At 43.1% G+C, this 22,751-nt stretch overlaps 1 protein-coding gene across 1 annotated transcript in view; it reads left to right on the top strand.

Annotated features, from left to right (window-relative positions):
* Positions 1 to 22,751, top strand: part of Trpm (transient receptor potential cation channel, subfamily M) — a 933,145-nt gene that overhangs the window by 176,246 nt on the left and 734,148 nt on the right. Inside the window, exon 2 of the mRNA XM_080282376.1 lies at positions 166 to 209. Within this exon, the coding sequence (XP_080138502.1) occupies positions 207 to 209 (3 nt within the window). The 5' untranslated portion in view covers positions 166 to 206. The remainder of the gene's footprint in view (positions 1 to 165; positions 210 to 22,751) is intronic.

Raw genomic sequence — 22,751 nt, 5'->3', positions numbered from 1 at the left:
TTATTCTTCTTCACACGCATTATAGTTTCTTTGTATATATTTTTGTATAGTGTAGTAAGATACTGAATGTAGTATTACATATGACTGATAATATTTGGTATAGTAGTGTATACCGGGTATCTTCCGTTGTGATGCGATATTGATAGTTTTCTTTTTTCTTTTCAGCTGATATAGGATGAGGACAACTGTCTCCGTCAACCACACAGATGGTGAGTACTACAGTGGCACACACACTTACATGCCCATATGCGCATAAGCGTGCGCGCACGCACGCACACATTCTCTCTCTCTCTCTCTCTCTCTCTCTCTCTCTCTCTCTCTCTCTCTCTCTCTCTCTCTCTCTCTCTCCTTACAGCACAATATCAGTATTTGTGGGTGGGAGTTTATTGTATTAGAAACATATTTTGTCACATTTTCGTTAAATCGCAGCCAGCATCTTCCAGTAAATGTGTGTGTGTGTGTGTGTGTGTGTGTGTGTGTGTGTGTGTATGTGTGTGTGTGTGTGTGTGTGTTTTGTTTGTTTGAATGTTTGTTTATTTTTCTTGTCTCCATCGTCGTCGTCGTCACCTTCAGTAGTTATAAGCAAGCCTTCCACTTTATTTCGCCTCACATTTGTCAGTTTCGTCCCATTTTATATTGTGACTCACCGAAAGCGTTAAGGCAAATACCGAAATGGTTTTGTCGCGTGGAGATGGAAAACGAGAGATTGAGTTGAAAAGTGTGTGTGAGGTGGAGAGGCCGGGGAAGGGAAGCAGACCGAGGATGAGAGGGAGTGGTGGAGTGGTGAGATACCGGCATATGAGAAAGGGAAGGTGTGAGTTGGAGAGAGGGCAGACAAATGGCAGAGGACAGGATGACATGGAGGCGATTAATTTGTAGCTATTCCTTACGGGATTAAGGCGTTTGGCTTTAGATAGATAGGATTTTTACCTTATTGTGTTAATGATCTTCCTTACCGTTATTTATCTTTGCCGTCATTAATCAGGCCATCTGGCGGGCGTGCATCAGTCAGTCAGTTGCTCTCAGCCTGGAGACCAATCTGCAGGATGCACGTTTGATCTGTGGCCAGGATGTGAGGCTGGTTTACATACCTGGGGGAGGGAGATTCGGGTCTTGTGTTGCCACTGCTTGGTTGCCTTACGTTTCCGTCTCACCTCTCCCGCTTTCACCTTTTTTTCCTTTCTTATTTCTTCTCACAGCCCGAAGGTTGTCAGTGTCTAGTTTAAACCGTTTTCGTCCAAATGTAGGTGTAATTTTCCCGTTTGAACAGTTCGCGAGAGCGTGATAACAAGACAACTCTTATCTTTGTATTTTTATTTTATACATTTATTTTTGAATATCTTCTCCCATTTTTTCGAGCATATTATTTTCGCCTTCCTTAATTTTCTCATTTCATATTCTTCCATGCATCTTCCTCTTGGCTGTATGCGGTACCCTTCCTCCTCATTGCAGTCGTTAGCCTTCCTTTTTTCTTCATTCTTTATATCTTCCTTCCTTCTTTCTTCCTCAGTTCTGGCTGCCTGCCTTACGTATTTTTTCCATCACGTTCAGCTTATTGTTGTAAGTTAGTCTGCCTTCCTTCCCAGCAGAACTGAGTTGATCCTCTCTTTACTTACTCCTCATGCTATCCTATAACTGGTGTTCTTTCAGCCCCCCCCCCCCCCGTATTATTTTTACCTCTTATTACTCATCCTTTCTTCCCTGCATCCTTCCCTACCACTTTTCCTTTCTTCCCTGCATCCTTCCCTACCACTCATCGTTTCTTCCCTGCATCCTTCCCTACCACTTTTCCTTTCTTCCCTGCATCCTTCCCTACCACTCATCGTTTCTTCCCTGCATCCTTCCCTACCACTTTTCCTTTCTTCCGTGCATCCTTCCCTACCACTCATCGTTTCTTCTCTGCATCCTTCCCTACCACTCATCGTTTCTTCTCTGCATCCTTCCCTACCACTCATCGTTTCTTCCCTCCAGCCTTCCCTACCACTTATCCTTTCTTCCTTCCAACCTTTTCAACGACTCGCCTCTTATTATCTTACAACTCAGCCTTCAGTCCTTCTCTCAACTCCAGCCGCTGTCCATCTTTTTCTCATTGCATTCTACCTGTCGTCTTACCGTTCGGCCCATCTTCTTATGTCTAATGGTACTTTACTTCCGCCTTTGTTTCTCTTTTCTATTAGCATTGCCTTCTTCCCTCTCAACAAGTCTTTCACCATCATTCTTCCATTTGACTTCTCGCTCAACTCTCCTTTAATCCTTCCATCGTAACATCTCCGTAATTTTCTATTTTTCCTTCGTCACCGCGGTGTGCTAACCTTCCTTCCTTCATTCATTCATTCATTTCCTCCCGTCCCTCCATCTTCCTTCCTTCCGTACTTCTTTCTTCCTTCCTCTCCTTTCTTCTGTCTTTCCTTCCTTCCCTCCTTTCTTCTGTCATTCCTTCCTCCCCTCTTTCCTTCTTCCTTCCTCCCCTCTTTCCTTCTTCCTTCCTCCCCTCTTTCCTTCTTCCTTCCTCCCCTCCTTCCTTCGTCTTTCCTCCCTTCCTTTCTTCTGTCGTTACATCTTCCTTCCTCCCCCTCTTTCTTCTGTCCTTCCTTTTTCCTTCTTCCCGTCCTTTCTTCCGTCCTTCCTTCCGTCCTTCCTTCCGTCCTTCCTTCTGAGTCACGATACCTGCCTTCCGTGTGTGTTGTGTGTGCGTGGGGGAGTGTAATTCCTTCCTACCACTTTTTGTGCTTCAGACCTTCTCCTGATCTCTGTTCATAAAGTTGGTATTGCAATGTGTCCCCTTCCTCCACATTCATATTTATGCAGCATCCCTGTCGGGTCATACTGAAAAAGAAATGAGTTCTCTAACCTCTTGAACTCCCAGCTGTAGCCAATTCCTCTTAAATTGACTATCAGTGTTGTCAATCCTCATCTTTTGTATGTTAGTGTTAGGTTCCCGTATTCCTCGGCAAAGTTATATATTACTCTCTGCCCCATGAAATTTGTTAGTGCAGGCAGTGGAGTGCTTATTATATTTCTTTGATGGATTTCGAGGAAGCCACACCGGGTCAGAGTCAGCTTCATTCCCCGCCTGCCCTCCCCCAGCTCCATTTTGCTCACGTCAGCCCAGATTCTAAATCCTTTCATAGTTCCACGCCTCTCTGCCTACACCAACTTCCCCCTTCCTCCAACACCCCCTCCCCCCGCACACCCTTTCCTGACGTACCACCACCTCCCCCGTGAGTCCTGCTTCCCTCTACCACTAGCTCCCCCTTGCCACCCCCTCCCTTTGCCTTCCCCTCCTCTTACCACCTCCTCATACTACCACTTCCCCCGTATTACCACATTACTCCATCCTCACTTTGCTGCTCCAGTCCCTTTTTTCTCACCACCTCTCTTATAACGCGACCTCTCCCTTACCTCCACCACTTTCCCTTTCCTCACCTTTCTTTCCGGTCCCCTCCTTTGCACCACATCATTCTTTTCCACCTCCCCCCCCTCACTTATGCGCTACCTCTCCTTCTGTCCCTGCCTCTTCCCCATCCTCATTACCTTCCCTCCCTTCCCCACTACCTCCTCCCCAGTCTGCTTCCACCATGGTGCCACCCTCGCCTACACTTCCTTCCCGGCCTCGCCCTCCAGAACAATAAGGGAGGGAGAACACGTGCGCCTGCGTATGTAAGTACGTAAGTATGTGTGTACGCAGTTATGTATGTATATGTGCTGTAGTGCCCTACGTACTTGGCAACGCATAAACTCACTGTTATGCAAGAAAGGTATAAATTCCATCTCAACGCACCAAGCCACACTAAATTTTCACTCGAGTGGGAGTATAACCTGGTTATATAGAAAAAAATGGCTCTGTTACTATGACCGTGAACTTTTTTGCTTATAGGGAACCAGTTAAAAGGAACGGATATAAATGTTTACGTAATTGAATTTTCCTTACAGAGACAACTGAGCTTTAAAATAAAGAATAGGAAAAAGAAAGGAGGGGATCATTGAATATACTTTGCAATACCCTTGGAGTGTTATGGTGGTGTGCATGTATACGGAGTTATGTTTACCAGTCACTCTGATGTTGGTGTTGTGTGGCCAGGACATGGAAAATATAGATTTTTAGGAGGATATGTAAGATCTGGGAGCCGATGAGTTATTTTATCTCTTAACTCCTTCAATCCGATGACACCTTTCTACAGTTTATCCTTTTTATCTCCACACGATTTTATGAAACTTAGGAAAGTTTTCTCGTAATGAATGGGTTAATGAAAAATGTACCCAACCTCTGCAGTTCAGAAGTCCCTCTTAAGTGAAAAAGAAAAAAAGGAAAATTATGGAGGTAACAAGAACTAAAAAAAAAAGGGGGGGTACACGAACTGAAGGGATTACTGATGAATGAGAAATCGTTCATTGCGATAATCCAAATTTTGTTTCACTCTTAGCAGCAGTAGCCAGCAAGAACAAAATTTCAGTAGACTTGCTGTAATTTTTAGTGCATACTGTACTGTTACCGAAGCACAGTAGTAGCTTCTTTTTTTTTTAAATAAATGCAGCTGTTTGTTAATATTCTACCACCAAATTCAATTTTCACTCATCTAAGTTTCGTTTGGTTTTCCCTTTATCAACCTCGTGTACTCACTCGCCTTTAACATTTTTATTCAGCCAGTATTTGATTTATCATCAGTTATCCTCCGTGACTTTTTCCTCTCTTTTTACATATGCTTCTTGTTTAGCCAACTTTATATTCAACAGCCTCTTCAACCACCATTTATTCAATTTCATTTTCATATTGTCCTCAGCGCATTCACGATTTGAATGTTTGGCTGAATCATTTTTTATTTTTTTTATTCTCAGTAAAAATTGATATTTGTTCAGAGAGAGAGACAGACAGACAAACAGAATTTTACTATATTGTCGGGTAAAGAAACGTGTTATATATATATATATATATATATATATATATATATATATATATATATATATATATATATATATATCAGCAGCAGCAATCATAATCATCAGCCGTTTTTTGAGTGTCCACTGCAGGACCGGCCTATCCCGACCGAAGTGAGGACGATACAGCCAATGTATCTCTACCAAGTGGCTTAGGCTGTCTAGTAGAGATTGTATGTAGGGTGAGAAGTGCTTGTAAGTGTAATTGTAATGTTGGAGTGGCTTTGGATGTGTGTGTAGTCTGTGAACCAAGTGTAATCAGCCCGCGCAAGCTGACTGGGTGCAAGCATATTTTATAGTATGCGACACTGGTTCAACCATAGCATCCCTTATGTCCGCAAAAGCAGTACGTGGTCAGAAGAACGCTCCCAAAGGTTATTACCCTGGCGGGGCGCGAACCCTCGTTCTTCAGTGTACGAAAACGCACACTTTACCACTACCACAGAGGCTCCATATATATATATACTGTATATAAATATAAATATATAAATATATATATATATATATATATATATATATATATATATATATATATATATAGAGAGAGAGAGAGAGAGAGAGATAATAGATAGATAAATATAGATATAGATATATACGGTATATATATACATAGATAGATAGATACGTATATATAGATCTGTCTGTCTATCTATCGATCTATCTATTTATATATACATTATATGTGTGTACAGTAGAGAGAGAGTGAGAGAGAGAGAGAGGTATAATATACTGTATATATATATATACTGTATATACAGTACTGTGTACTGTACATGCTTATGTTTGGTGTTGCCAGTGTCACATAGCCCTCCATGCCTCACATTGTTATAAAAGATACTTGTAGCCCACCACACCACTACTATGACATGCCTTTTTTCCAGGTTAATTGATTTTCCAGTCCGTTTACCGTTAAATCAATATTTCCACAAAATTGATTGTGCCACGGGACCTGACACCTCAAAGAAATTGAACAAAGTAAGGCTAGCGGATATTTTGTTGCTAATTAACAGTTCCATAGTTGCCAGTACTCCAGGTGCACTGGCTATGACTACTCACCCCGAGAAATCATCAGATGATTAAGTACAAGCGTTTTTTTTTTTTTTTTTATTTTTTTTTTTTTTTTTTTCAAACACTAACTTTTGTTTTCGCTGAAGTAATTATTAAATATTGTGATGATAGTATCATCAACTAGAGGTAAAATTTGCACTTCGGTGTTTGTGTTATGAATCGAACACTTCACACACACACACACACACACACACACACACACACACACCGCTCGCTGGCACATTGGTAACGTTCTCGCTTGCCATCTGGTAGACGGGAGTTCGCGCCTTGCTCAGGTTGCGAAAAGTTTCACTGACGAAGTGGGTGATTACTGTCCTCCTTGAGCAAGGGGATGGGTGTGTGCGTGTGTGAAGGTTACAGCCATGCCCTTAGATCGGACTATATGAGCTCTCAGCTCCCTTCCGGGAGGGTAAAAGCTGACGATCACGACCATCAAGTGATCCTGACCGACCCGGTGAATTACACACACACACACACACACACACACACACACACACACACACACACACACACCTCAGAACATAACACCCGCTTTCGCGAGGGTGTAAATATAGCAAGAAACTGAGAGACAAGAATGCATAAGAGACTCGTTATGAAATGTCTGAGCTGTGGTTGAGTGGTGCTTTAACTTTACACCTCCCTGCCTGCTGGCCGCCTGATGTGAATGGCACCTCTTAGGTACAGTCCCGCCATTGACACGCCACATAGCGACAGGAACCCATCACTCCGCTCACCCTTGGCTTGTCGGAGGAGTAAGAGGTATAGGAGGCTTCGTAGCACCTCTTCCATAGCGATTTATGTAACATACCAGACATGTACCACCCTCTTGTATATTGTTTATATCGTTTGTATAACATACACGAGCATATGGAGGTGTAGTGTGTAGAGTGTGAATATACCGCAGAAGGAAGTGTTGCGAAATATCAGTAGGCACTTAGAGTAATACCCTGAATCGTGCTGTGCGTTTATTCTCAGCATCATTTAGTAGATCAGTCTGTTATGAGCCTCATCGATGATTGTTACTGAAATCTTATTGGGTAAATTTCGTCGGTACAGAACGTTAGTTGTGTTGATTTTGATGGTAATGTGTTCATTTTATGAGTAAATTCGTCAATGTCGGTACCATCAGTACATCTGTTGTGGAATTTAAAGGAAACATTATCACGGTAAAGGAATGGACGGGTGAGAGGAAATGCCTGTGGTAATGCCGTTCTCCTCTCCCTCCACCTTGGTAGTATGTATTCTCCCTCCTGCCCTCTTCCAGTACTGCACCTTCCTTCTGCTTTCCCCTCCTCCATTTCTTTTCGCTCCTCTAACCTTGTATCTCTTCCTGCAGTCCCTCAGGATAGTGTCCTTGTTCAGTCTCCCATCCTTTTCCTACATCTCTCACATTCTCTCTCTCGTCGACTTCTTCTTTCCCTCCATCTCACTTCTTTTTCCTCCATTTCTCCCTATCTTTTCCTATACCTTTTCCTTCCTTCTCTCTCTTCCCTTTCACTCCCTTCCTTCTCTCCCTCCCCTCCCCATTCCAGCCCCCGGCTTAGGGGGAATGCCTCTGGTGACCTGTTCGGGGATGTGTGTCGCATTTGAATGAACTGACCCGCGTCGCCTTTCCTTTAATCACAATTTTCATCCCCATCTCCTGTTATATATCTCTTTCTCTCCCGTTTGCTGCATCTTCGTATTCTCAAATTTCTCGCCTGCATACAGTCACTGCTTACTCTCCATTTTTTTTTTTTTTTTTTTTATGCTGACAAGCATCTCAACATGTTACTTAATCATTGATTGACTATATAAGGAACTAAGCGACAGAGTTGTATGTAAAAGACCAGCCTGTAGGGTACCACTTTCTCTCTAACAGTTTCCGTCCAACTTAACCCAAACCTGATGAAACTATTGACGACCAGCCAAGGGATAACCTTTTTTTTAGAACAATAGGTCAAAGGGCAAAGTCATTCAAAAATCATCCGAAGCAATTACATTCCGATTTTTTTTTTTTTTTATGTGACCGACTCTGGGCATAGGCTGCACAGCCTGCTTTCAAGGCCCAGTAGTCCTCCTACGTACCGCACACCTCTACATGTCACCACTTCGGCGCTAACACCCACCGTCCATACTGAATACATGCTAGGGCTGTCTCATACAGGACTGGTGTATTGGTATTAGCGGGGGTATTTTTACGACATGTCGGCGGGCCTTCTGGTAGATCAGTAAAGTCTGATTTTTCTGAAATTCAAATCCTTAAACTGTTCCCTGCCTCAGCGGGATTTGAACCCGGGTCCGTCAGGACTGCAGGCCAACTCTCTGCCGACTGAGCCACCGATTTACTCCAAACTAGGTGGAAGGGTTGAGGTCAAGGCAAGAACGAGTGTAGTAGATTCTGAAAACAGTCAGTCAAAGGTCTAGGTCGCAGAGCAAGCTCAGAGTTTGACCCGTGTGCAACTGTATGTCAATAAAGTAGCAGTTTTTATTTGATTTAGACTAAACTTCGTAGAAGGATTAACGGTCCACCAGAGGACTGATCTATTGTTTCTGAGAACAGTAGTTGAACAGTTGAAAGGTCAAGGCCGGCTTAAACAGATTTTATCCTACTTAAACCAAGATGCGTGATGGCTTTATAGTAAGTCAAGGATGAAAGGATTCGATATTTGCAATACCCAGTCTGAGGTAAGGGTCACGCGGTAACATCAAAGTTCGACAGGTGTATGTTGTACCCTACAAGTATTTACCTAGTGTTTGTCAGCGGCTGCACTATTGTGCTTGCTGGCAGCAATTAGTTTTGCGTCTTTTCGTTCATATGTACTCTTCTTATTTATTCGGATTTACTTTCTTTGTTACTTTTGGGTTCATTTGCTGAAATGGATATATTCTCTTTTTTTCACGACGCCCTTTGCATTTTTATTTTTAATCACTTGCTGCCCTTTCCCTCTTTAGTTAGATCTCCATTTCCCGTCTGCACTGTTTTTTCCCCTCCCCCTCCCTCTTCCCCTGTCACCCTGTTCTTGTTCCTGGTGCCATTCCCTTCGTTCTTCTTTCTTTTCCTTCGCTCATGCCATCGTTTCCCCTCTCTCCTCTTCGTCTTCATTCTGTTTTCTGTACTCATCCCCTTCTCTCCATCCTGTCCTCCATTCCCTTCCCTTTTCTGCCCCCCTCCCCCCAAACTAATCTCGCGGCAGTACCCAGGTCGGTCGAGGATTGGAGTTGACATAAACAACGCCCGAGTGGTCGATAAGCACGCGTGTTCGGTCTCTCCTGGACCTGAATAAACAAACTCTTGGGCTTCTGAGGGTTCAGGCGTGCGTGTAAAGGCAGTCGGTCCTTCTTGGCCTCCTCATGCGTGACAGATCAAGCGGCTGTCTGAATAAGTCCTGAATATATTTATGCACTCGTCTGTTTTAAATTTAGCGGAAGTATGAGAAATTAAAGTTCCGAGAAATTCAGAATTGGGGAATATTTTGGTCGCCTCGCACCCTGATTTCACGACGTCCAAGTCCATGGTGTCTCGTAATGACAGTGGCGATCTGTTTGTAAACTTGGGAGATTATAATAGCACCTACATATATATATATATATATATATATATATATATATATATATATATATATATATATATATATATATATATAGCGAGTAGGCCGTGTTGGCGGGCGTTAATGTAAGAAAGTATGTTCAACGTGGCGTGGCGGTATGACGTATTGTACTGTCCATATACGGCTACAATAACGCTGGTTGTTGACACTCGGACCGCCACATGCAGTAATGGCATAACGACTGAGAAATATCTGGATCGCCAGCTCTCTTCATGTCAAGGCTGCGGTGTTGGGGGATGGGGGGGGAGGGTTGTGGGATTGTGGTTGAAGGTGGGAGACTGAAGAGACGCGGGAGAAAGGGGGGATATAGCGGAGGAAGGCTTAAAAAAAAAGGGGGGGGGGAGAGGCTGAAGGAGAGGAAAGTTGGAAAGAGAGAGGGGAGGAGGCTGAATATATTGTTTCATACTGTGGTAATTTCCCAGCCGTTCATCACAGCCAGTACATGGATCTTCGATTGTTTGTCACAGGAATATGAGATTGTGGGAGTTGATAAAAAAGTGTGCCGGTGTCGCATTTAGACGTAGCCAGATACGTTGGTGGCCGGGGCGAGGTGGGGAGGAGGGGTTAAAGAGAGGGGAGTGGTCGGGGAGCGAAGAGGAGGGGTAACGGAAAGGGTTGACTTGGAAAGGGGAGGGGTGAGCAAATGGGAAAGGTAGCAAGGGAGAGGGAGAGTGATGGAGGGGAGGAGTACCGAAGGTAAAATGGGTGACGAAAGAGGAGAGACGGATGAGGGAGTGGAAGGAAAAGGAGAATAAAAGGCATGAAAATAGGGAAGAGGTGGAGTAAGGCAGAACATAGTAAACGAAGTGTGTGAAGGGAAAAAGTGCTAAGAAGCGATATGGGGAGGTGAGGAAGTGAAGAAGAAAAGGTGGAATGAAGGGAAATAGGAAGAGGGGGAAAAGGAGTAGGTTACAATAAAAGGGAAATGTGAAGAGGAAAAAGGGAGAGGTTAGAGTAAAAAGGATATGGGAAGAGAGGAAATAGGGAGAGGTTAGAGTAAAAAGGATATGGGAAGAGAGGAAATAGGGAGAGGTTAGAGTAAAAAGGATATGGGAAGAGAGGAAAAAAGAGGATATAGTGAAAAGGATATGGGAAGAAGAAAAAAGAGGAGCTTAGAGTAAAGGCTTACGATTGTGTGGGCAAGGGAGGTGAATGGTGTTAAAGGGGAGAGTGCGGAAGAGCAGTGTGAATTTAAAGGGGAGTTGGAAAGTTGGACGGAATGATGATGATGATGATGATGGCTGTGCTGGATTGATAAAATATGGAAAAGGGCGAGGACTGTGGAAATGGGTGATAATGAAAAGCGCTTAGACAAGAAAAGTTGGACGGTCCCAAATGGTAAAGGAGTGGAAGATGATGACGGAAGGCTTAGCACTAATGAAGTCGATAAAGGTGAAGGGGATGACGGTGATGATGGAACACTGAGCTGATAAGACGGACTGGGGAAGAGGGATGGTGGCAGATTTAACCCCTGTACAGCTATATCGTTTTTTAGTTTTTATTCTTTCTTCCCACAAGTGATTTTATTCAATTTAGGAAGGCAATGAAAGGATTGTGGAAGGCTTTACTTTACCCATCCAATTCTGAAAGTCCTGTCAGGTGTCAGGTGAATAAAATAGTCTGGATAAAGCCGAGTATAATACCAAAGACGTTCTCAGGCTTAAGTATTTGAAAGGTTCGAGAAAGAAGATAAGGAAGTCATTAATTATATATATATATATATATATATATATATATATATATATATATATATATATATATATATATATATATATATATACGTATCCGTAAGGGAACGTATCACTACTGCAAAGTGCATTGAACCAAAAAGTGAAGCATTATATTCACCTTTTCTGCAAGCAGAAATGAATTATTTTTAAAGTTACTTTTAGCTCAACATCAGCATGTTTTCAGTTTTAATAGAACATGTCAAGGTTTTTGCTGAGATTTTTCTCGAGCTCTTTTATATATATATATATATATATATATATATATATATATATATATAATGGGGGAAAACAGAATGGAAAAGTTATGTATTACAGTACTGAAAGAATCCCAGATTTTGGAGAGAGACTGTGAATTTTTGGTGCCAGTAATCGAAGATCACAAGAACAGCTCGTAAAAGTCCGACATGTAATCTAACTTATGCATGACTCGAGGGAAAAAATAAGGAAAAGAAAACTGATAGGCGCAGCGATCTGTAACTGACGCGATATGATAAGAACTTGATGTGAGTTCTTTCCATGGTGGCGATGGGAGTGGAAGAAGTTACCAGACGAGACTAGGGAAGAAAGCCGATGAAGACAGACCAAGGGTTTTCGAAATTTGGGCGGATAAGTTTGGAAAGAGGCCGGGAAAAGATGATACAGGTGAAGGAAAGTAAAAGAGAGGTGAGAAATTGTTGGAGAGACGAGACTGTGATAATGAGCGAGGAAAAAGAGGAAAGAAGAAAGAGAGGGGAAAATGTGGAAGATCAGATGATCGATAATAGACGACGTTTGGATGATGAAGCACGCAAAGAGGAGAGGAGAGGAATCAGGGGAAACGAAACCGAGGGTAAAATGAGAAATTTAACGAGAGACAGGTAAAAAACAAGTGACGAAACTGATAGTGGGATGGGTGAGATAGAGGGGATAAAAAGACAGTAAATGAAGAGAAAGATAATGTAGAATGGGAGGTATGAAGTTATAGGTTCCAAAAGAGACCAGTGCAAGAAAGATTGAAAAAAAAATGAAATTGACAGAGGGAAAGCAGGAAAAAAAAAAAAGTGAAGAAGGAACAAACGAGAGAAAGTGATGGAGATAGGCAAAGAAAAAGTGCAAAGATAGGAAGGGGCAAAGATAGGAAGGGGGCAGAACAGAGAAGAAAATATTGCTTGGGACCGGAAACATGATGATACGATTGGATGGGAGACACGAAATTGACCTTAGTAGAACAGACGAGGCGAAAAATAGGTAACTGGTAGTGATGATGACACTGGCAAGACTGGACAGAAAGAGAAAGGAAAGAGAGCCGTGAGGAAGGATGGGAGAGACTAAATTTGACAGAAGCAGAGATGAGGTTAAAGGTACGATGGGAGAGGCAAAACTGACAGGCAGAGACCAAAATAGAGATACGATGAAAGAAAGTAAATTTGCAGAGGGAGAGACCAAAACATAGATACGATGAGTGAGACTAAATTGGCAAAGGGAGAGACCAAAATAGATACGCTGGAAGTAAATTGACAGAGGGAGAAACCGAAATAGAGATATGATGAGACTAAATTGACAAAGGAAGAGACCAAAATAGGAATACGATGAGAAACTAAATTGACAGAGGAAGGGACCAAAATAGAGATACCGGTGCAATGAAAGTATGGCAGAAGGAGAGACCAAAATAGAGATACGATGAGAAATTCTAAATAGACGGAGGACTCGACCAAAATAGAGATACGGTGAGAGAGACTAAACTGACAGAGGGAGAGACAAAGTTACATATAGGTCAGTGAAACTGGTGATAAAACTGATGAAGGTAAAATCGTCAAATGGAAATGAAACCATGGAATATAAGAGGAAATATGTTGCTGAATAACCCTGATCTGTCTGGCAGAACAGACCCATCAGCCACCCCTGTAGGGTCATACCATGCAGTGAATCGATGCTCCATTGCGGCAGACAGCACCTTATCACAGCGAGGCACGGGGAAGAGTGTGGAGGTATGGTTCCCAGATGGACGCAGCACTTGCGTTTCTCCACACTGTCAAGAGGGGCACAATTATAGGCTTCGCATCACCCCGTTGTTTGGTTATATGGTTACTAGTAGTTACCACCCAGCATTGTAAATGGTTTCCTGAGATACAGGAAACCATTAGGCTTGTCACTCAATGTAAAGCTACCTGATGTGGAAAGATGAATGATGAAAAGGGACGGGAAGGGTGGGAGAAATATAAAGAGAAGAGGGCGGACATAGAAAAAGAATGATAACGATGAAAGAAGCAGTAGGCAGTTCTGCATGAAGTGAGTGGATGATGGGTACTGCCACCTACCACCGGAGGAAAGATGTGAAATATGAAAATGAAAAAAAGAATATAGATGTGACGGAGGGAAGCAAACCTGAGGCAAGCAGAGGAGACTGAGAAGGTGGAAGGGATTGCTGGGAGACAGTGATGTGGCGGTGACAAGCAGGAGGATCAAGGAGTCGTGAGTAATATGTGAGGAGAAAGACAACCGGGAGGAATGGAAGAGACCGGGAAGGATTGGAGGGGAGCTGGGTAGGACTTAAGGAGAACTGGGTAGGATTGGAGGAGAACTAGGTAAGATTGGAGGGGAACTGGGTATGGAGGGGAACTGGGTAGGATTGGAGGGGAACTGGGTAGGAGTGGAGGGGAACTGGGTAGGAGTGGAGAGGAACTGGGTAGGAGTGGAGGGGAACTGGGTAGGAGTGGAGGGGAACTGGGTAGGAATGGAGGGGAACTGGGTAGGAGTGGAGGGGAACTGGGTTGGAGTGGAGGGGAACTGGGTAGAATTGGAGGGGAATTGGGTTGGAGTGGAGGGGAACTGGGTAGGAGTGGAGGGGAACTGGGTAGGAATGGAGGGGAACTGGGTAGGAGTGGAGGGGAACTGGGTAGGAGTGGAGGGGAACTGGGTAGGAGTGGAGGGGAACTGGGTAGGAGTGGAGGGGAACTGGGTAGGAATGGAGGGGAACTGGGTAGGAATGGAGGGGAACTGGGTAGGAGTGGAGGGGAACTGGGTAGGAGTGGAGGGGAACTGGGTAGGAGTGGAGGGAAACTGGGTAGGAATGGAGGGGAACTGGGTAGGAGTGGAGGGGAACTGGGTAGGAGTGGAGGGGAACTGGGTAGGAGTGTTAGAATGGGAATGGAGGACAGAACCTGAAACATGGTGTTGAAGGCGTCGGAAAAGGAATAATAGTAATAATGACGAAAATAGCTAAAAATGAGAGAGAGAGAGAGAGAGATTAGGAAGAGGGAAGCGAGGAGAGGAGGAGAAAGGACAGGGAAGGAGAGAGGAAGGTTGAGGAGATAAATGAGGGGTATTGTAGAGAAGAGCCTGGCAATGCGAGGAATAAGATACGGTGATAAAGAGGAAGAGGAAAGACTGGAGGAAGAAGAAATGGGGGAATTGCGAAGCAAATAATGAAGGAGCCGGAAAAGGGAAAGGGAAAAAAGGAGAGAAGATGAATAGCATGGGGAGAAAGAAATGCAACGCTTAGGAGAAGAGAGGAGCAAAGAGGAGAAATGGGAAGGGGAAAAGAAGAAATAGGGAAGGAGAAGAGGAAAAGGTTGAGGGACGGAACAGGGAGAGGAGGGGAGAAAGTTGAAAATGACGGGGAAGGAGACTCGGAGAGACAATGAAATGGTTGAGGGATTTTTTTTTTTTTTTTTTTTTTTTTTTTTGGGTGGGGGGGTGGTTAGCGCTAAGGAAAGGAAAGGGATGAGTAAATGAGCCAGGAACGAAGAGAGGGATAGTGGATGAGGGAAAACAGACGATAGAAAGAGAAGAAATGCGGAGGACCAGCAAAGGGAAGGAGAAAAGAAGGTGAATGGGAGAAGGAGACAGGGAATGAGACGAGCGAAGACGACGAAAAGGGTGTAGTGAAGAAGAAGGGAAATGACTGGGAGAAGACGACTAAACAGCGAAGATTAATAGCGATAGAGGGAGTTAGGTGAGGCAGCGGATGATTTTGAAGGAGGTGGAGGGAGACGAAGGGATAAGACGGAAGAGGTGTATGTGGATGCTGAGAGAGAGAGAGAGAGAGAGAGAGAGAGAGAGAGAGAGAGAGAGAGAAGTATTTGTTGTCAAACTTTAAAGCGCACGGCGCGGCGTCAGAGAACGGCGGACTGGTAATTTTTCCGTCTGTCATGCTGCTTATTAGGGATGTGCCGATAGTATCGGTATCGGTATCGGTATCGGCAGTATCGGCCTTTTAATGTGGTATCGGTATCGGTATCGGCAAGGTAAAAATGTGGCCGATACTCCGTTACTTTTCTGGTTTATTATGTGATTCAAGACACTCATGTTTCATGACACTGATAAACAGATGGTTATGATATATTACATTATAATTACATGTATGATGTAATATTATCATATATTTATAATACTGTATATATCAATTACTATATTGCTCCTGCATTAACAGCACCCACGTTACCGGCATCGAATAAATCAAAATAAAATCAAATTAAATCAAAATAAAAAAGTATCGGTATCGGTATCGGCAGTGTCGCTCATTTGTATCGGAGTATCGGTATCGGTATCGGCTGAAAAGCTATCGGTATCGGCCAACATCTTGGTATTGGCACATCTCCACTACTTATAACCTTACATAACGGGACCTGACAGAATAAAACACACACACACACACACACACACACACACACACACACACAGTTAAGCATTATTTCATGTTTCGACATATGCAACAGTAATCGTACGCTCCCTTATCCAGTTACCCTCTGTCTCACTCGCACACTTGCATTACATTCACGTTATTTCCACATACCTACCCATGTCAACGTCATATTCGCATCTACTTCGGTACCCGCAGCCAGCACCGTACCCATGTCATACCCACACCCATTTCAGTATCCACACCCACTCGCACATTCACTTTTACCTTCTCTCCTTCTCACATTGAATTTCATATTCTGCTCCCACTTTCACACCCAGATTCATTTTCATATCCACACCCACACCCACATTCACTTCCATATCCAAATCCACACCCATACTCTTCCATATTCAAGCCCACATTCACTTCCATATCCACACCCACACCCACATTCACTTCTATATCCACACCCACATCAACATTCACTTCTATATCCACACCCACACTCACTGCCATATCCAAACCCACATCCACCTTCACTTCCATATCCTTGTATCCACACCCACATTCACTTTTGTGTCCACACCTACATTCACTTTTGTAGCCACACGCACATTCGCTTCTGTATCCACACCCACATTCACTTCCATATCCACACCCACATTCACTTCCATATCCACACCCACATTCGCTTCTGTATCCACACCCACATTCGCTTCTGTATCCACACCCACATTCGCTTCTGTATCCACACCCACATTCACTTCCATATCCACACCTGCATTCACTTCCATATCCACACCCACATTCACTTCCATATCCACACCTACATTCACTTTTGTATCCACACCCACATTCACTTCCATATCCACACCCACATTCAATTTTATATCCACACCCACATTCATTTCCGTATCCACGCCACACCCACACGCACACCCACATCACTTCCATATCCAAACCCTCACCCACATTCACTTCCATATTTACACCCACTCCCACATTCACTTCCATAACCACACCCACATTCACTTCCATATCCAAACCCACACTCACTTTCACTTCCATATTCACACCCACATTCACTTCCATATCCACACCCACACCTTCTTTCACTTCCATATCCACACCCACACCCACATTCACTTCCATATCCACACCCGCACCCACATTCACTTCCATATTCCCACCCACACCCACATTCACTTCCATATCCAACCCACACCCACATTCACTTCCATATCCACACCCACATTCACTTCCATATCCACACCCACACCCACATTCACTTCCATATCCAAACCCACACCCACATTCACTTCCATATCCAAACCCACACCCACATTCACTTCCATATCCACACCCACACCCACATTCACTTCCATATCCACATCCACACCCATATTCACTTCCATATCCACACCCACACCCACATTCACCTCCATATCCACACCCACACCCATACCCACATTCACTTCCATATCCACACCCACACCCACATTCACTTCCATATCCACACCCACATTCACCTCCATATCCACACCTACACCCACATTCACTTCCATATCCACACCCACATTCACTTCCATATCCGCACCCACACCCACATTCACTTCCATATCCACACCCACATTCACTTCCATATCCCCACCCCCACCCACATTCATTTCCATATCCACACCCACACCCACATTCACTTCCGTATCGACACCGTCAGCCGATGGTGCCTTTAAACCAGCACACTGCCACTTCCCAGTCGCACCCACTCACACTTCGTGAACCAGACAAAGCTCCACACGTCACTCCCCACCCACACCCGCCCTCACCCGGCCCCACCACACTCACTCTCACAGACTCTCAGCTTTAATGCACTTTCACTACACTCAGTGCGCCCACCAGTACTGCGCCCTACTCACATGCACACACATTCACATTTACACTCACCAACACACTGTTTGCTCATTCATTTGCATGTTCACTCAATCAGTCACATAGTATTGTCGACCTTTAGACTCACTCACTCCGTCTCCCACACCACATACTACCTCACCACACATTTCTTCGCTATACTCACACGCTCTCACCCCCCCCCCCACCCAACACACAGCATGAAAAGGCTTGTACGCCCACAAAATCTCATCCCACCCAACACACCCACACCACACATCCTTATCTCACAACACATTTACTCCACACCACAATATTGGACTCTTTTCACACTTACCTTAGGCACTTTCACTTCACTCACCCACACATGCATATACCACACCATCACCTTACACATCATCATCATCACACCTCATCTCGCACACCCTCCCCATACATGCTCCCAAGTAAGTATATGATGTACACACACACACACACACACACACACACAAAGTAATAGGATTGCAGGTACGAAAGTGGTACACAAACAGGAGGGAATAAAAAGGAGGAAGGTAGTAGAACCATGTCATGACAAGTATATAAACAAGATGATAAAGTTGATGTACTCAAATGTGGATGGAATGGTATCTAAATTACTACAGATGAATGATTGTCAGAGAAAATGAACCACATATAATATGCCTAACTGAAACAAAATTAACACCAAGGATATCCAATGACATACTAAACTTAGAGGAATACAATATATGGAGAAGAGACAGATATTTAAAAAAAGGAGGAGGAATTATAATATTAACTAAGAAAAATCTAAAAGTCAATGAAATAAAACTAGATATACCATCACAAGTAGAACTGATTGCAGGAGAGATCAACACATCTGAAGGTAAAGTAATTGTAGCCAATTTGTACATGCCACCCAGATCAAACACATAGGAAAGAGACGAATATGAGGACCTGGCAGAGAGTACAATTCAGAGTTTAAGAGCATTACTACATAAAATGGAAAAGAAATCGGAAAGAATTATACTAACTGGAGATTTTGATACAAATATAAATTGGAATACTCTAGATATAATTAGCCAAGAAAGCTGTTAGGACCAAAAGCTCCTGGATCTCGTGCAAGAGTTTTTCCTAGCGCAACATGTGAGGGAAACCACCAGAAAAAGAGGACTCGATGTACCTTCAATGCTAGATCTCATATTTACTAGGCAAGAAAATGATATTGACAGTTTAATATATCACCCTCCACTCGGCAAAAGCGATCATGCAGTACTAAATTACAACTTCAGGATAGCATATGACATAGTTAACAGCAGTGAAAGTTACAAAAACAGCCTAAACCATAAAAAGGGAAATTATCAAGACCTAAAGAAGTATTTCTTAGAAGTTGATTGGGAAAATGAGCTTAGAGGACATGATTTAAATGCTGTATATAAAAAATTTGTGAATTTTATGAAATAGGAGTCCAGAAGTACATCCCACAGCACAAAGAAGCAGATAAGAAAATACAGAAATGGTTCAATACAGAATGCAAAAAATCAAAAGAAAGAAGAGATTTGTTGTGGAATAGATACAGAAGACACAATAGTGAAAGGGCATATAATAATTACAAACAGGCAAGAAACGATTATACAAGAATAAGGAGGGAAGCCCAAAAACAGTTTGAGGATATAATAAATAAAAGTAGTGATCAACCAAAGCTATTTTACAGCTACATCAGAAGCAAAACCAAAGTAAAAGATATAATACAATCCATTACAGACGAGGGAATCACCTATACACAGGAGAAAGATATTTGTGAAGCTCTAAATAAGAATTTCCAATTAGTTTTTACAAAGGAAAAAAATTTTGAGTGGGACTATGTGGAACATGCATGTCCACACATACTACCAGATATACAAATAGCAGAAAAAATAATACAGGAGGAGTTAAGTAGATTAGACAGAGGAAAAGCAAGTGGTCCTGATGAAATTTCATGTTGGGTACTACGAGAATGTGCAAAGGAGTTAAGTAAACCATTATTTTTAATTTTCAAGAAATCCTTGAGTCAAGGTAAACTACCTGATATTTGGAAGAAAGCAAATATTGTCCCCTTATTCAAGAAAGGGAATAGACAAAATCCACTCAACTACTGACCAGTATCACTGACCAGTGTTGTAAGCAAGGTATTAGAAAAGCTTATAAGAAAAGCTTGGGTAAATCATCTAGAAGAACACAGTATGATAACAGAAAGACAGTTTGATTTCAGAAAAGGGAAATCATGTGTTACTAATCTGTTGAGCTACTATGACAGAATAACAGACACAATACAGGAAAGAGAAGGATGGGTGGACAGTATCTATTTAGATTTCAAGAAAGCATTTGACACAGTACCACACCAAAGACTTTTATGGAAACTGTACCATCAAGGAGGAATTCGAGGCAAACCATTTTGTTGGATGCAAGATTTTCTCATAAAAAGAGAAACGAGAACAGAACTAAGGGGAAAGACGAGTAGAAGGAGTAGTTGCAAGGAGAGTGGAAAGGTTACAAGAGGATGAGAAAAAGGCAGAGTATAAGAGAGAAGTGGAGGAACGATTGGGCAAATATGAATTGGAGCAGATGGGAGACGTGGAAGGTGTGTGTAGGATATTTACAGAAGAAATATGTACAGCATGTGATGTGGTGTGTGGAAGGAAGAGAAGACGGAGGGGGGTGCAAGGAACAGCGTGGTGGACTGAAGAGGTGAAACAGGCTGTGGAACAAAAGAAGAAAGCATACAATGAATGGATGAGAAATAGGGGCGTGGAAGAAGTTGAGAGGAGGAAGAGAGAGTTATATGTAGAAAGAAAGAGAGAGGTGAAAAGATTAGTAAGAGAGAGTAAGAAGAGAGTGGATGAGGAATTTGGAAGAGATTTGAGTGTAAAGTGGAGGGACTGTAAGAAAATGTTCTGGAAAGAGGTGAAAAGAGTAAGACAGGGTGGAAGTGAAGTTAGCAGAGGAGTGAAAGACAAAAATGGTAGATTACTAGTGGAGAAGGGAGAAAAAGTGAGCGGATGGAGAGAACACTTTAAGGAATTGTTGAACATAGAGGATGGAAGTAATGCGAGTATAAGTGGCTGGGGAATGGCTGGGAGAAGGAGGGAGGTGGGAAGACAGGAAGAAATCAGTAGGATAGAAGTTGTGGAAGGAATGAAGAAAGTTAAATCGGGGAAAGCCCCAGGAATTGATGGAGTGTGTGGTGAAATGCTGAAGCATGGGGGAGAGATAGTAGTAGAATGGATGTGGAAGATGTGCAGATTGGCCTGGGAGGAAGGTAGAGTCCCGGAGGATTGGAAGTCAGGTATAATTATTCCCTTGTACAAAGGAAAAAGGGGAAAAAGAAGTGTGTGGTAATCATAGGGGCATTTGTCTTCTTAGTATAATAGGAAAAGTGTATGGTAGGATACTTATTGACAGAGTTAGAGAAAGAACAGAGAAATTAGTTGGAGAAGAACAGGGAGGCTTTAGGAAGGGAAGAGGTTGTGTAGATCAGATATTCATTCTTAGATCTTTAGTGGAAAAGTTTCTAGAGAAAGGAAAGAAGTTGTATGCGGCTTTCATGGCTTTGGAGAAAGCATATGACAGGATGGATAGACAAGGATTGTGGAAAGTGTTAAGAATATATGGAGTGGATGGGAAGTTGTTGAATGCTGTGAAGAGTATGTATGATGGTGCGAAGGCTGCAGTGCAGTTGGATGGTGAACTAAGTGAATTTCTCTCTTTGAAAGTTGGGTTGAAACAGGGATGTGTCATGTCTCCATGGTTGTTCAATCTTTACATGGATGGGGTAATAAAAGAGGTACAAGGTAGGGTAGTGGATGTTGGAGTGGCCCTGGTGAGAGAGGATAGTATTTGGAAACTCCCTGTGCTGTTGTTTGCAGATGATACTGTGTTGTTGAGTGAAGACGAAGGGGAGCTGCAAGGCTTGGTGGATGAGTTTGAGAGAGTGTGTAAGAAACGGAATCTAAAGATGAATGTAGGGAAGAGTAAAGTGATGGTCTTTGAGAGAGGTGAAGTCAGTGAATGTACAGCGAGGTTGGATGGTGAGGAATTGGAAAATGTGAGTACGTTTAAGTACTTGGGTAGTGTGATGAGTAAGGATGGAGGTTTGGAGGGTGAAGTGCGTGAAAGGGTACAGCAGGGAAGAAAGGTTGCTGGTTCTTTGAAAGCAGTGATAAGAAACAGGGAAGTGAGCATGGAAGTGAAAAAGTTACTACATGACAGTATTGTGATACCAACTCTAACGTACGGAAGTGAAGCTTGGACGTTGTTGGAAGGACACAAGTCAAGAGTGAGAGCAGTGGAAATGAGTTATTTAAGAGGAGCCTGTGGAGTCACATGGAGAGACAGGCTGACGAATGAGGATATAAAGGAGTGTTGTGGTGTGGATGTGGATGTGATAGGAAGCGTTATGAGGAACACACTGAGGTAGTTTGGCCATGTGGAGAGAATGGAGGGTGAAAGACTGACGAAGAGAGTGTATGTGAGTGAGGTGAAGGGGGGAAGAGGGAGGGGGAGGCCGAGGATGAGATGGAGGGATGGGGTGGAGAGGTATATGAGAGAGGGGGTTGTGAGTTGGGAGGAGGGCAGTGAGATGGCGGGGGACAGGGCGACTTGGAGGCGATTTGTTTGTGGCCACCCCAAACGGGATTGAGGTATCTGGCAATAGATAGATAGATAGACTAAGGGGAAACTACTTATCATGGAAAGAAGTGACTAGTGGAGTACCACAGGGTTCAGTGCTGGCACCAATCATGTTTTTAGTGTATATAAATGATATAAACAGTAACACTGGGAATGAAAGCTATCTAAATATGTTTGCAGATTATGCAAAAATACAAAGGAGAATTACTAACACAGACTCTTGTAAAGAGCTACAAGAAGAATTAAATAAACTTCATGAATGGAGTAATACAT

This window comes from Coenobita brevimanus, chromosome 93, assembly GCF_032717465.1.
Source record: "Coenobita brevimanus isolate Jiangsu-jjx chromosome 93, ASM3271746v2, whole genome shotgun sequence".
Lineage (NCBI taxonomy): Eukaryota > Metazoa > Arthropoda > Malacostraca > Decapoda > Coenobitidae > Coenobita > Coenobita brevimanus.
This window is presented reverse-complemented; position numbering and strand designations above follow the sequence as displayed.